Below are 14,429 nucleotides of genomic sequence, written 5' to 3'. Positions count from 1 at the left end.
AGGTTTCCTACTTGATGTAGGAAAGGCAAAGTCCAAATGGTCTCAAGTGAAGCAACAAAGAAGTTTTCCAAGTCCAAGAAGGAAAAGGAGTCCAAGATGAAGAAGGAATGATGAAGACAAGGTTTCCTAATCCTAATAGGCAAAGTTTCCAAGTGCAATGAGGAGTCCTTATCCATTTAGGACACCTTATCCTAATCCTATAGGGATGCCATGCACTTTACCTTATCTTGGAGGGTTTCTAGAAGCCTTAGATGCCCTATCCTATCTTTGCCGTGGGTTTTATCCAAATCCCCTTAGTTTTTAGGCTTTCTAGAAGCCCTAACATTATCCCTACAAAGGTGCTGCACCCTTATCTCTTTTTCCCTACAAATTTGGCCCTTAAAACATGATTCTAGGAACCTTATCTTATCTCCTACAAAAGTGGCGCCCCAAATCCTTCTAGAAAGCTGATTTCCCTTGCCTTGCAAGGCATTCTAGAAGCCTTATCACCTTATCTCCTTACCTGCCGCACCTAGGAAGCATTATCCCTTTCTATTTCTGATTTCTAAGCTTATTTCCTTGTGGATTTGGGTTATTCAAGTCCATATCTGATTACCCTAGGGTTTTAAGTGCCTATATATACTCATATTAACCCCTAGATCAGATCACCACCTCTCATACACATTCATTAATTCCAGAAATTCGTCCAACCCTCTCCACACCTTTGCCGCAGCCACCAAACACCTTTCTCCTTAGTTTTAAGCTTTGCCGCACCATCCCCTTCCCCTAAACACTACTACATCCCTCCATAACCATGCATCCATACACCTAAGGCCCTAAAACCTGTCCCTAGACCCTTGCCGCACCAAGGAGGAGGAGAAGGAAGCTCGGGAGTTCATGCAATTCGAGTTCGCGTCGCTGGAATTTCTAGGTGTTTCTTTTCCTTTGAATTCAATGTTTAATTTCAATTCTCTTTGTTTTGTGCGAATGAGGAACTAAACCCCCCCTTGGCTAGGGGGGGATTCGAAACCATGAACATACTTGCTATATGAATTGATTACTTCTAATTGCGTTTCATAAGTTGTGAATTCAATTTACTTATCTATGTGAATTACATTGATTTGTGTGTGTTGGTTGAGAGTGCACGCTTAATTATCATGCATAAATTGGATGCTAGGATATAAGGAAATTTCACCTAATCGTTATGGAATTATATTCACAAGTAGTAAAGGTTGATGATCTCAATCGCGTTAAGTAAATTCTTGGCATAAGTTTCATGCAATCATAGTAACAAGTGCTTCGTCAATGCTTATGGTTTTCATAGAACTTAATGATTCTTGCTTGTATCTCTATTATGCAATCATGTAGGGGACTTGTGGGGAATGTTTTGGGTTGTCGTATGCAATCATCCAATTCAATAACGTTAGGAAAATCTGAAGGTTAATTTAAGCGAACCTAATTAACTTGGGGCATTGAGAATTCATGGGTTATTGAAAAGCAATTGGAAATCGTTTTATATGCAAGTATAACATGTGTGGAGATGAACCCCTTAGCTAGCTTCCCATCCATTCAATTCCATCAAATTCGTTCTACAATCTGTTCTAATTTAAAAAGTTTGTTTAGTTTTTAAATTCGTCCAAAACCAATCCCCCTTTACTTTGTTGAGTCATAGTAGTTAGAAATCACTTTAGTTTGTGTTTTTAAGTGTCTTAGGTCAAAGTAAAACCAATTTTCGTCCAAAGTTGTGTCTAGTGTTCAAAACTGCCCAGATTGTGTTTTTAAGGCAGTTTTGAGTGTTTTGGTGCTGTTTTGAGTCTTTTGGTTTGTTTTGGTGTTTTAAAGTTTAGTTTTGCATTCTTTGAGTCTAGTATAGTGTTTTAAACTTGTTTTTACGTATTTGAGTCAGTTTCCAAGTGATTAACAATCCCTCCTAATCCCCGGTCCAGAACGATCCCTACTTACATTCTTCACTACAATTGATAAAAAGAGGGTTTAATTTGTGTGCGTATAATTCTTGCATCAAATTTTGGCGCCGTTGCCGGGGATTAGCAACTTTGCTAATCCCTTGGATTGTTTTATTTTCATTTGTTTTATTTTATTCCAGATTCTTCATCTTGTTTTGTTTCTTGTTTAGGTACTTGTTTATGACTCGGAGTTCTAATCCGGTTCACGAACATATTTTAGACTTTGACGACGATTTTGAGCGTGAGTTGAGACGTAAGAGGAAGAACCCGGAACCTAGTGAATCAAGTGCAAGTTCCGAGTCCGTTTCTGAATTTGAAGAAGAAGTGGAAGACATGGCAGCTGACAACCGAACAATCAAGGAGCTTTCCGCTTCGGGATTGGCCAATGCCGCACCCTTGTGCATCCAATACCCAAGGGCGGCTCAAGACAAGACTGCCGAGTTCGAATTGAAGTCAAGCCTGTTACATCACATTCCGAAGTACCATGGGCTATCCATGGAAGATCCGAACAAGCATTTGAAGGAGTTTGAAGTCGTTTGCTCAAGCATGACTCCGGTGAACGTAGATGAGAGCATCTTGAAGATGAAGGCCTTTCCCTTTTCTCTCCAAGAGAAAGCGAAAGATTGGTTGTACGAATTGGCTCCCGGAACTGTCACATCATGGGAGAGCATGAAACGAGCTTACTTGGAGAAGTTTTTCCCAACTTCTCGAGTCATCCTCCTACGAAAAAGGATAAGTGGAATTCAACAAGATGAAGGTGAATCCTTTCCTACTTATTATGAACGTTTTAAATCTCTTGTTGCTTCATGTCCACAGCATCAAATGAAGGAGGAACTACTTCTACAATACTTTTACGAGGGACTTCTACCTATTGAACGTCAAATGCTAGATGCCTCAGCGGGAGGAGCATTGGTGGACAAGACCCCTACGGCTGCAAAGATGTTGATTGCTAATCGAGCATTGAACGCTCAACAATACGAAGGCGTTGGACAAAGGAGTACCCCACGGCAACACCAAGTCAATGAGGTAAGTACCATAACCGAACTTCAAAATCAAATGGCTAACCTCACTACTTTGCTTTCTCAGGTGATGGACGGTCCAAAAGTCCAAACCGTAGCTTCTTGTGGTGTGTGCTCCATGCAAGGACATCCCACGGATAAGTGCCCACAATTGATCGAGAATGGAGGGTGGGAGACACTCAATGCCGTGGGATATGGGAATCAATACCAAAATCGTGGTGACCCCTTCTCCACTACCTACAATCCCGGTTGGCGTGATCATCCAAATTTCAAATGGCGGGAGCCTCAACAACCTTACCAACAAGGAGGCTTTAGGCAGCAACCCCCGGGATTTTACACCAAAACCCACGGCCAAGAAGCATCACAATCCCAATCTGCCCAAAACCATCAAGGTATGTCTTTGGACAATGATACAATTCTTAAGTTACTTACCAATTTGTCTCAGGGGCTAGAGAATCAAAACAAAGCATTGCAAAACCAAGACAAAAGGGTGGACCACTTAGAGAAACAAATAGGGCAGATTGCGGAGTTTGTGGGACAATTCCGAGAGCAAGGTAGGTTGCCAAGTTCAACCGTGGTCAATCCGAAAGGTGGATTCGAATCTGCCAAAGCAATCACTTTGAGGAGTGGAAAAGAAGTTGGCACCACATCCACACCACCCAAAACAAGTCCTAATGAAGACGAGATGTTGCAACATGAAGAGGAGGCTGCAAGCAAGCCCACGGCAAGGACACAATCCCCTTTGCCACAAGCACCTAGAAACACTACTTCATCCAATGCGTCTCAAACCACCAAGGTGAGTCCAAATTCGAATTTGTCTAGTTCTATTCCACTAAATGTGCCCTTTCCTAGCAGGTTTATGCAATCTAAGACAGAGGAGGATGAAAAAGACATCCTAGAGACGTTTAGGAAGGTGCATGTCAATATCCCGCTCCTTGATGCAATAAAGCAAATTCCAAAGTACGCTAAGTTTTTGAAGAAGATTTGTACAACAAGGAAACGAATTCGGGAGAAAGAGGTGGTACATGTAAGTGAGAATGTCTCTGCAATATTGCAAAGAAAGCTACCACCTAAATGCAAAGATCCAGGTAGTTTCACTATCCCTTGTGTAATTGGTAATACAAGGTTCGAACATGTTATGCTAGATTTAGGTGCATCAATTAATGTCATGCCATACTCTGTTTATGCATCTATGAATCTAGGAGAGCTTAAAAATGATGGTGTTATTATTCAATTAGCCGATCGATCTAATGCATACCCGAGAGGAGTTTTGGAAGATGTTTTGGTGCAGGTAGACCACTTGATTTTTCCTGCAGATTTCTATGTGCTTGACATGGAGGATTCAACCCACTCTCCACCATCGCCACTCTTACTTGGACGACCTTTCATGAAAACAGCCCACACCAAGATTGACGTGGCCAGGGGAGCCTTAACTATGGAGTTTGGTGGTGATACGATTAACTTTAAAGTTTCTGAATCCATTGAGAATACAAATGATGTTCGTTCTTGTTTTGCCATTGGTACAACTAAAAATATAGGGCAGGAATGTTCAACACCAATCAAGAAGGATGCGTCTAGAACCACCATCGAGGAAGGAATTGGAAGAAAGCACAAGGAGCACGCCACTGCCCTAAAAACACCCAATCTGGCCGTACCTAAGGATAAAATTGGCGAGATGGTGGCTGCCCTAGGGGCATTGCCACAACATCCTAGTAAGTCTCCAATCCCAATTCCAATTCCCATTTCAACTAATAGGTTGTTACCTTCTTTGGTGCAGGTTCCAAATCGATTTCAAGGTGGTAGGAGCGTCTACATGAACTATAGGAACCAAAATACCACCATTAGGGAGGATCACTATCCCCTCCCATTCATAGAGCCATATTACGAAAGTGTTGAAGGGCAAGTTGTGGAGGACATCCCACTCCATGCCGTGGGCTCCAAGAGAGGATAAGAAGAATGTTCGTCCGGCTGCACGACGTTAAAGCAAGCGCTACTTGGGAGGCAACCCATGCATTCAACAAATAAAGACCGAGAAAGCACTCCAATTCCAGATTTGCGTTCCTAAACTCTTCTCTTTGTTGTTGATTTTGTTTCTGCCATGTTAGGTTGTTAGATGTTGTTTTGTTTATTGTTTGTTATTTGTGTGAGTCTATGCTTGAAACATTGAGGACAATGTTTGACTTAAGTGTGGGGGGGTAACCAAAGTGTTTTGATGCAAATTCGTAGGGTTTTATCACCCATAATTTCAAATGTTGTTTCTTGCTGTTTTTAGGCTGTTTTGGTGTGTTTTAGTATTTGTTGTTCTAAAAATCCGAAAATCCCAAAGAAAAAATTGAAAAAATTGTTTTGAAAACCCAAAAAGAGTTGTTTTTAAGTTGTTTTTGTGTGTTTGTTTGTGTCTTAGGGTACCTTCCAACACAATGATGAGGATTCGGTTTGTAATTGCATGACTGTTAAAGAGAATGATTAACATGGATGAAAGTTTGATTTACTCTTTGTTTATGCTTGGTTGTGGTTATAACTTATGACTTCACATGTAATCAAAAAGAAGACAAAAAAAAAAATTAGTTTTTGTAACATGCTTGAAGGAAGGAACTCAAACAAATGCTACAACCTTGTGAGACTTGAGCCTAAACGTTTATTTGGAGAGTTAAAATCTGTGCATTCTTGTTTTCTAAAGTCGTTGCATGATCTCATTATTCTTTGCTTGGTTACTACTTAGAAGGCGTTTCATCATTTAGTTCCAAATACTAGAACTCATGCCAATTTCATTCAAAACATGTTATTGAATTGCATAACACATATTCAAGATGAAGTTAGTAGTGACCACCATAGCCAAATTGCCATATTTCCCTATTTCATTTGTTTTGTAGGATTTAACCCCGTTGAGCCTTGTGTAGCCTACTTTCTTTGTTAACCCACAATTATCCTCACCTAGCCTAGAGTAGGACCACCCATACCTTTGTTCTTGAAGCATAGTAAAAGCATAACTCAAAGATGAATTCCTTTTGATCATTGCATTGTAGAAAACAAGTGTGGGGGAAGGATTCTTGATATATGGGTGTGCCAAAGTCTTGAATGAGGCACGGCAAAGAAAAGAAAAAAAAAAAGAGAAAAAAAAAAAAAAAAAAATTCGTGGAAAATAAGAAGGAAAAAAGAAAAAAGTTGTGAATAGTATGAAAAGGAGTTGGAAGAGCATAAAATGAGCTCTAAGTTGTTGGTTATTGAAGAAAGGGTCCAAAACGTTGCATTTGACCCTAAGTATGCACGTGTATTCTCCGTTGTGTTTAAAGTTATTTTATGCACTCTAAAGTGAATTCTAAGTATCAAGTTCATTGCTTTGCTTACTATTGTTTAAAGAACGTTTGTTTTATCCTTTACCTTTCTTTGTTAGCCAATACCCCTAGCCCCGTTACAACCCTTGACTTTAATCTTGAGTGTTATGTGTTTCAATTTGTGGAGTTTAAAATTGGTACAAGCATATGGTGTCACTGGTTCTCACATCTAAGTAGTAGCGTTCCATTCATGAGATCATATCTAAACATGTTATTAACTCCGAAAAGTGCTTTCTTTGTCATACATATATGTGAGCATTCGTTTTCATATTTACATCTATCTTCTCACATATAACTAGTATAGGGTGTGTAGTCAGAAAATCTGTGTGAAAATCGAGTGCATATCTAGTAAGGAATTGAGGAAATTCTCTAAGGCATGTTACTACATTCAAAATCATATTTTAATTGGTCATTTGTGAACTAATGAGTAGTGACCATGATTAAGTAAATGCTTAAGCGTAAAGATGGCTAAAATCTGTGGGAATGATGATTTTTAACATGTCATGTGCATTGGAAATCCCTGAGGCGATTGTTGGAAGGTGTAGGTTGTGTTTCACTCGTTTTACTTCGTTTATTTACTTTGTTTCATTTTGTTTTGCTCGAGGACTAGCAAAAGCTAAGTGTGGGGGAATTTGATAGGAGCATATTTACGCACCTTAGTTTAGCTGGTTTTTGTGCATTTATAGTGTTTTTCCTTAGTAAAGTAGTCTTTTAAGCTAGTTCTATGTGTTTTCAGGTTTTAAGGGCAAAGTATGCAAAAGGATGCATTTTGGAGCCTTTTGGAGCAAATTAGAGCTTGGAATGGACATCATATGCTTGGAGCCAAGAGGATGGACGAAATTGAAGACTTGAAGATGATGATTCCTACTTGAGCAAGGTTTCCTAGTTGAAGTAGGAAAGTCCCTCATGGAAGATGGTTTCCTAGTTGAATTAGGATTCCTAGTTAAAATGGGGTTCCTAGTTGAATTAGGATTCCTAGAAGAATAAAGTTTCCTACTCAAATAAGGTTTCCTACTTGATGTAGGAAAGGCAAAGTCCAAATGGTCTCAAGTGAAGCAACAAAGAAGTTTTCCAAGTCCAAGAAGGAAAAGGAGTCCAAGATGAAGAAGGAATGATGAAGACAAGGTTTCCTAATCCTAATAGGCAAAGTTTCCAAGTGCAATGAGGAGTCCTTATCCATTTAGGACACCTTATCCTAATCCTATAGGGATGCCATGCACTTTACCTTATCTTGGAGGGTTTCTAGAAGCCTTAGATGCCCTATCCTATCTTTGCCGTGGGTTTTATCCAAATCCCCTTAGTTTTTAGGCTTTCTAGAAGCCCTAACATTATCCCTACAAAGGTGCTGCACCCTTATCTCTTTTTCCCTACAAATTTGGCCCTTAAAACATGATTCTAGGAACCTTATCTTATCTCCTACAAAAGTGGCGCCCCAAATCCTTCTAGAAAGCTGATTTCCCTTGCCTTGCAAGGCATTCTAGAAGCCTTATCACCTTATCTCCTTACCTGCCGCACCTAGGAAGCATTATCCCTTTCTATTTCTGATTTCTAAGCTTATTTCCTTGTGGATTTGGGTTATTCAAGTCCATATCTGATTACCCTAGGGTTTTAAGTGCCTATATATACTCATATTAACCCCTAGATCAGATCACCACCTCTCATACACATTCATTAATTCCAGAAATTCGTCCAACCCTCTCCACACCTTTGCCGCAGCCACCAAACACCTTTCTCCTTAGTTTTAAGCTTTGCCGCACCATCCCCTTCCCCTAAACACTACTACATCCCTCCATAACCATGCATCCATACACCTAAGGCCCTAAAACCTGTCCCTAGACCCTTGCCGCACCAAGGAGGAGGAGAAGGAAGCTCGGGAGTTCATGCAATTCGAGTTCGCGTCGCTGGAATTTCTAGGTGTTTCTTTTCCTTTGAATTCAATGTTTAATTTCAATTCTCTTTGTTTTGTGCGAATGAGGAACTAAACCCCCCCTTGGCTAGGGGGGGATTCGAAACCATGAACATACTTGCTATATGAATTGATTACTTCTAATTGCGTTTCATAAGTTGTGAATTCAATTTACTTATCTATGTGAATTACATTGATTTGTGTGTGTTGGTTGAGAGTGCACGCTTAATTATCATGCATAAATTGGATGCTAGGATATAAGGAAATTTCACCTAATCGTTATGGAATTATATTCACAAGTAGTAAAGGTTGATGATCTCAATCGCGTTAAGTAAATTCTTGGCATAAGTTTCATGCAATCATAGTAACAAGTGCTTCGTCAATGCTTATGGTTTTCATAGAACTTAATGATTCTTGCTTGTATCTCTATTATGCAATCATGTAGGGGACTTGTGGGGAATGTTTTGGGTTGTCGTATGCAATCATCCAATTCAATAACGTTAGGAAAATCTGAAGGTTAATTTAAGCGAACCTAATTAACTTGGGGCATTGAGAATTCATGGGTTATTGAAAAGCAATTGGAAATCGTTTTATATGCAAGTATAACATGTGTGGAGATGAACCCCTTAGCTAGCTTCCCATCCATTCAATTCCATCAAATTCGTTCTACAATCTGTTCTAATTTAAAAAGTTTGTTTAGTTTTTAAATTCGTCCAAAACCAATCCCCCTTTACTTTGTTGAGTCATAGTAGTTAGAAATCACTTTAGTTTGTGTTTTTAAGTGTCTTAGGTCAAAGTAAAACCAATTTTCGTCCAAAGTTGTGTCTAGTGTTCAAAACTGCCCAGATTGTGTTTTTAAGGCAGTTTTGAGTGTTTTGGTGCTGTTTTGAGTCTTTTGGTTTGTTTTGGTGTTTTAAAGTTTAGTTTTGCATTCTTTGAGTCTAGTATAGTGTTTTAAACTTGTTTTTACGTATTTGAGTCAGTTTCCAAGTGATTAACAATCCCTCCTAATCCCCGGTCCAGAACGATCCCTACTTACATTCTTCACTACAATTGATAAAAAGAGGGTTTAATTTGTGTGCGTATAATTCTTGCATCAAATTTTGGCGCCGTTGCCGGGGATTAGCAACTTTGCTAATCCCTTGGATTGTTTTATTTTCATTTGTTTTATTTTATTCCAGATTCTTCATCTTGTTTTGTTTCTTGTTTAGGTACTTGTTTATGACTCGGAGTTCTAATCCGGTTCACGAACATATTTTAGACTTTGACGACGATTTTGAGCGTGAGTTGAGACGTAAGAGGAAGAACCCGGAACCTAGTGAATCAAGTGCAAGTTCCGAGTCCGTTTCTGAATTTGAAGAAGAAGTGGAAGACATGGCAGCTGACAACCGAACAATCAAGGAGCTTTCCGCTTCGGGATTGGCCAATGCCGCACCCTTGTGCATCCAATACCCAAGGGCGGCTCAAGACAAGACTGCCGAGTTCGAATTGAAGTCAAGCCTGTTACATCACATTCCGAAGTACCATGGGCTATCCATGGAAGATCCGAACAAGCATTTGAAGGAGTTTGAAGTCGTTTGCTCAAGCATGACTCCGGTGAACGTAGATGAGAGCATCTTGAAGATGAAGGCCTTTCCCTTTTCTCTCCAAGAGAAAGCGAAAGATTGGTTGTACGAATTGGCTCCCGGAACTGTCACATCATGGGAGAGCATGAAACGAGCTTACTTGGAGAAGTTTTTCCCAACTTCTCGAGTCATCCTCCTACGAAAAAGGATAAGTGGAATTCAACAAGATGAAGGTGAATCCTTTCCTACTTATTATGAACGTTTTAAATCTCTTGTTGCTTCATGTCCACAGCATCAAATGAAGGAGGAACTACTTCTACAATACTTTTACGAGGGACTTCTACCTATTGAACGTCAAATGCTAGATGCCTCAGCGGGAGGAGCATTGGTGGACAAGACCCCTACGGCTGCAAAGATGTTGATTGCTAATCGAGCATTGAACGCTCAACAATACGAAGGCGTTGGACAAAGGAGTACCCCACGGCAACACCAAGTCAATGAGGTAAGTACCATAACCGAACTTCAAAATCAAATGGCTAACCTCACTACTTTGCTTTCTCAGGTGATGGACGGTCCAAAAGTCCAAACCGTAGCTTCTTGTGGTGTGTGCTCCATGCAAGGACATCCCACGGATAAGTGCCCACAATTGATCGAGAATGGAGGGTGGGAGACACTCAATGCCGTGGGATATGGGAATCAATACCAAAATCGTGGTGACCCCTTCTCCACTACCTACAATCCCGGTTGGCGTGATCATCCAAATTTCAAATGGCGGGAGCCTCAACAACCTTACCAACAAGGAGGCTTTAGGCAGCAACCCCCGGGATTTTACACCAAAACCCACGGCCAAGAAGCATCACAATCCCAATCTGCCCAAAACCATCAAGGTATGTCTTTGGACAATGAAGTGTGTATGGTTTTTATAGGGAGATGGATGGATGGGAGAGGGAACATGACAGCTAGGTTGCATGTGCAAATGCTAGAAATCTGAAATGGTGATGGGAGATGCATGTGGCTGCTTTATGCATGTGATTAAAGGGTGGAAATGCATGTGCTTTGAATAAGTGGCTGCATGTGCAAGGGGACAATCTGAAAATGCATGTGAAAGCATGTGTTGGCTGCAATGATGAAATGGATGGGAGTGCATGTGGCTTAATTAATTAAAGGGAGTGCATGTGCAATGTTTTAAAGGATGGAATGCATGTGGAATGTTTGTGGTGAGTGAATGTGGTGGTGAATGTGGCTGATTTGATTTATGGAAGATGCATGTGGATTAAAGGTGAGTGAATGATTATGGAATGCAATCTGAAATGGGAGATGGAATGGGATGTTTTGCATGTGAATTAAAGAGTGAATGCATGTGCAATGACAGCTAGGTTGAATATGCATGTGGAATGGCTGATTTATTTGAAGATGCATGTGCAATGAAGTGGAATGACAGCTAAGTTATGATGATGAATGCATGTGGCTGATTTAATTGAATAGGAAAGCATGTGGATTTAATGGTTTAAAGGGTGAATGCATGTGGATGCATGTGTTGATGAATGGGATTAGGAAAGGTTTAAATGTCCTAAAACTAAAGGGAACAAGGTTCCAACACTTTGGTCTTCAATTAGTTCTTCAATTTCGTCCAACACTTTGGCTCCAAGCATAAGCTATCCATCCTTAGCCCAAAAGTGCTCCAAAAGTCTCCAAAATGCATCTTTTTGCTCCTTTAGCCCTTTGGACCTATAAACACACGAAAATAGCTTAAAGTACTAAAATAACTAAAGAAACATAACGTAAATGCACGAGAACAAGCCATTTAAGTCGCATGAATATGCTCCTATCAAATACCCCCACACTTATCTTTTGCTAGTCCTCGAGCAAAACAAAACAACAAAAGAACACGAAACTAGACAAAACGAACAAAACACAACCTACACCTTCCAACAATCATCTCACGGATTTCCAATGCACATGACAAGTTAAAAATCATTATTCCCACAGATTTTAGCCATCTTTACACTTAAGTACATTCTTAATCATAGTCACCACATACTAGTTCACAATTAAGCATTTAAAACACATTTCGAATGTAGTAACATGCCTTAGAGAATTTCCTCAATTCCTTACTAGAATGCACTCTATTTTCACACAGATTTTCACTGACCATGCAGCCTTGAAGTATCTTCTCACCAAAAAGGAGCCCAACAAAGGCTCATTCGTTGGATGCTCCTACTTCAAGAATTCAACATTGAAATTAGGGACAAGAAGGGATGTGAAAACGTGGTGGCTGACCACCTAAGTCGAATGGTGCGTGAGGAAGAGGACCTTCCCATTTAGAAACGTTTCCGGATGAACAACTTCTGTCCGTTGAGGTAAGTACCCCTTGGTATGCCGATTTGGTTAATTTTTTGGTGTCTAAGCAAGTTCCTAACACCTGAACCAAGGCTCAACGTGATAAATTGAAAAAGGATGCACGTTTTTATGTTTGGGACGACCCTTATTTGTGGAAAATATGCCCGGATCAGATTGTGCGTCGTTGTGTTCATGAATCTGAATTTAATTCCATTTTGAGTTTTTGCCATACATATGCATGTGGTGGACACTTTGGCACACAACGCACAGCGTTTAAGGTTCTTGAAAGTGGTTTTTATTGGCCTACATTGTTTAGAGATGCTAGGGCTTTTTGCTTAACATGTGATCGATGTCAAAAGACAGGAAATTTAGGCCAAAGAGACCAAATGCCGCAAACCCCAATCCTTGTTGTTGAAATCTTTGATGTTTGGGGTATTAATTTTATGGGTCCTTTCCCTATGTCGTTTCGTTATACTTACATTTTACTTGCCGTTGATTATGTGTCAAAGTGGGTGGAAGCTAAAGCCACCCGAACTAACGATTCTAGAGTTGTTGCAGATTTTGTAAAATCTAACATTTTCTCTAGATTTGGGATGCCTCGAGTGCTCATAAGCGATGGTGGGTCTCATTTTTGCAACCGCACCATTGCGGCGTTGCTCAAGAAGTACAACGTGATGCATAAGGTTTCCACACCTTATCACCCCCAAACAAGTGGCCAAGCCGAAGTTTCAAATCGAGAAATAAAGCAAATCCTGGAAAAGACCGTTGGGCTGATGCGAAAATAGTTAAGTACACAAATTAACCCTCTTGTTGTCAAATTGTAGTAAGGATGCAAGTAGGGATCGTTCTGGACCGGGGATTAGGAGGGCTTGCTAAAACCTCTAAACTGACTTAAAAACATAAAAACAAAGTTAAAAACGTTCACAAAGACTCAAAGGACTCAAAACAGGTGATAGGAGCATATTTAGGCGACTTAACTAGCTTATTCTTGTGCATTTGTGCTATTATTTCTTAGTTAATGTCGTATTACAACTCAATTTCGTGTGTTTGTAGGTCCTATGGGTTAAAGTATCAAGAAAGTGCATTTTGGTGCATTTTGAAGCTATTTTGGACACTAGGTGGTGAGTTTGCATGTGGGCTAACATGGATGGACGAATTTGGACTTCAAGAAGGTGGAAATGTGATAAGAAGAGGAAGGAACTAAGCTAAGGACAAAGTGGATAACGAAAGTGCAAGAAAAGAGGAAACATTATCCAAAACATTATCCAACCTTATCCAACATTATCCAATTATCCAAAACATTATCCAAACCTTATCTCATCTTATCTTATCCAAACCTTATCATGTCTTACTCCTAATTGCATGGGGACCTAAATGGATCATTCTAGAACCTATTTCTAGAAGCACCCTAGTCTAGAAGGCCCAAATCTGCCACAAAACCTATTCTTTCTAGAAACCCTAGAAAAGTGGCGCCCAAACCTTTCTAGAAGGCTTTACCTTGTCTTGCAAGCCAAGAAACCCTTCCCCTAAATCAGCCGCACCTTCCTAGGCCCAATTCCTTTGGGATTCTGATATGTGGTTCCTTTGAGAAAAACCTCCTAGCCATCTCACCATACATTTAATTCCACCAATTTCGTCAAAATCTGCCTAGTTTACATATTTGTTTTGTTTTGTTTATTTTCGTCCAAAACCAAATCCCCGTTTATTCTAGAGTGTCTAATTGGTCCAAATATGTTTTAGATTGTGTTTTTTAGAGTTTTGAGTCAAGTTAGAACCAATTTTCGTCCAAGTTTGTGTTTAGGTTCAAAACTGCCCAGATTGTGTTTTTAAGGCAGTTTTGAGTGTTTTTAGCCTATTTTGAGTCTTGTGAACGTAGTTGAGTCTTTTTACGTGAGTTTAAGTTTTTGAAAGGTTAATTTTAGTTATTTGAGTCAGTTTAGAGTGTTTAGCAAGCCCTCCTAATCCCCGGTGTAAGAACGATCCCTACTTACTTATATGCTACAATTGTCACAAGAGGGTTAATTTGTGTGTTAAGTTAATTTTCGTATAAACAGGTTCAAAAGACTCAAAACTGCCTAAAAACACTAACTAGGCAGTTTCTGACCTTAAACACAATTTTGGACAAATTTAAGATTCTAGGTTGATTCAAAACACTTTAAAACACAAACTAAACAGATTCTAAACACTATAGAACAAGAAAGTAAAGGGGGATTTTAATTTGAAGAAAATTGAAATAACAAAACAAATTATAAAACTAGGCAAATTGTAAAACGAATTTTGGAAACAAGATGATGGATGGATTAGTTAGAGGTCCATTCTCC

The 14,429-nt window shown here is 39.7% G+C and overlaps 2 protein-coding genes across 2 annotated transcripts; both read left to right on the top strand.

Annotated features, from left to right (window-relative positions):
* Positions 1–2,121: 2,121 nt before the first annotated feature.
* Positions 2,122–4,913, top strand: LOC148690138 (uncharacterized). Its single transcript, XM_088687197.1, has one exon. The coding sequence runs from the start codon at positions 2,124–2,126 to the stop codon at positions 4,911–4,913; it is 2,790 nt and encodes a 929-aa protein (XP_088543323.1). The 5' UTR covers positions 2,122–2,123.
* Positions 4,914–9,422: 4,509 nt separating this feature from the next.
* On the top strand, positions 9,423–14,024 carry LOC148690137 (uncharacterized). Its single transcript, XM_088687196.1, has 2 exons — positions 9,423–10,655; positions 14,020–14,024. The coding sequence occupies exons 1-2, from the start codon at positions 9,425–9,427 to the stop codon at positions 14,022–14,024; spliced, it is 1,236 nt and encodes a 411-aa protein (XP_088543322.1). The 5' UTR covers positions 9,423–9,424.
* The last annotated feature ends 405 nt before the right edge of the window (positions 14,025–14,429 follow it).

The sequence above is a fragment of the Pyrus communis genome, chromosome 16, assembly GCF_041283825.1.
Source record: "Pyrus communis isolate YQ-2024b chromosome 16, ASM4128382v1, whole genome shotgun sequence".
In the NCBI taxonomy this organism is placed as follows: domain Eukaryota; kingdom Viridiplantae; phylum Streptophyta; class Magnoliopsida; order Rosales; family Rosaceae; genus Pyrus; species Pyrus communis.
This window is presented reverse-complemented; position numbering and strand designations above follow the sequence as displayed.

What these genes read in the sequence shown, in the direction of transcription:
- LOC148690138 (XM_088687197.1), top strand. Translation starts at nt 2,124, where the DNA reads ATGACTCGGAGTTCTAATCCGGTTCACGAACATATTTTAGACTTTGAC.
- LOC148690137 (XM_088687196.1), top strand. Translation starts at nt 9,425, where the DNA reads ATGACTCGGAGTTCTAATCCGGTTCACGAACATATTTTAGACTTTGAC.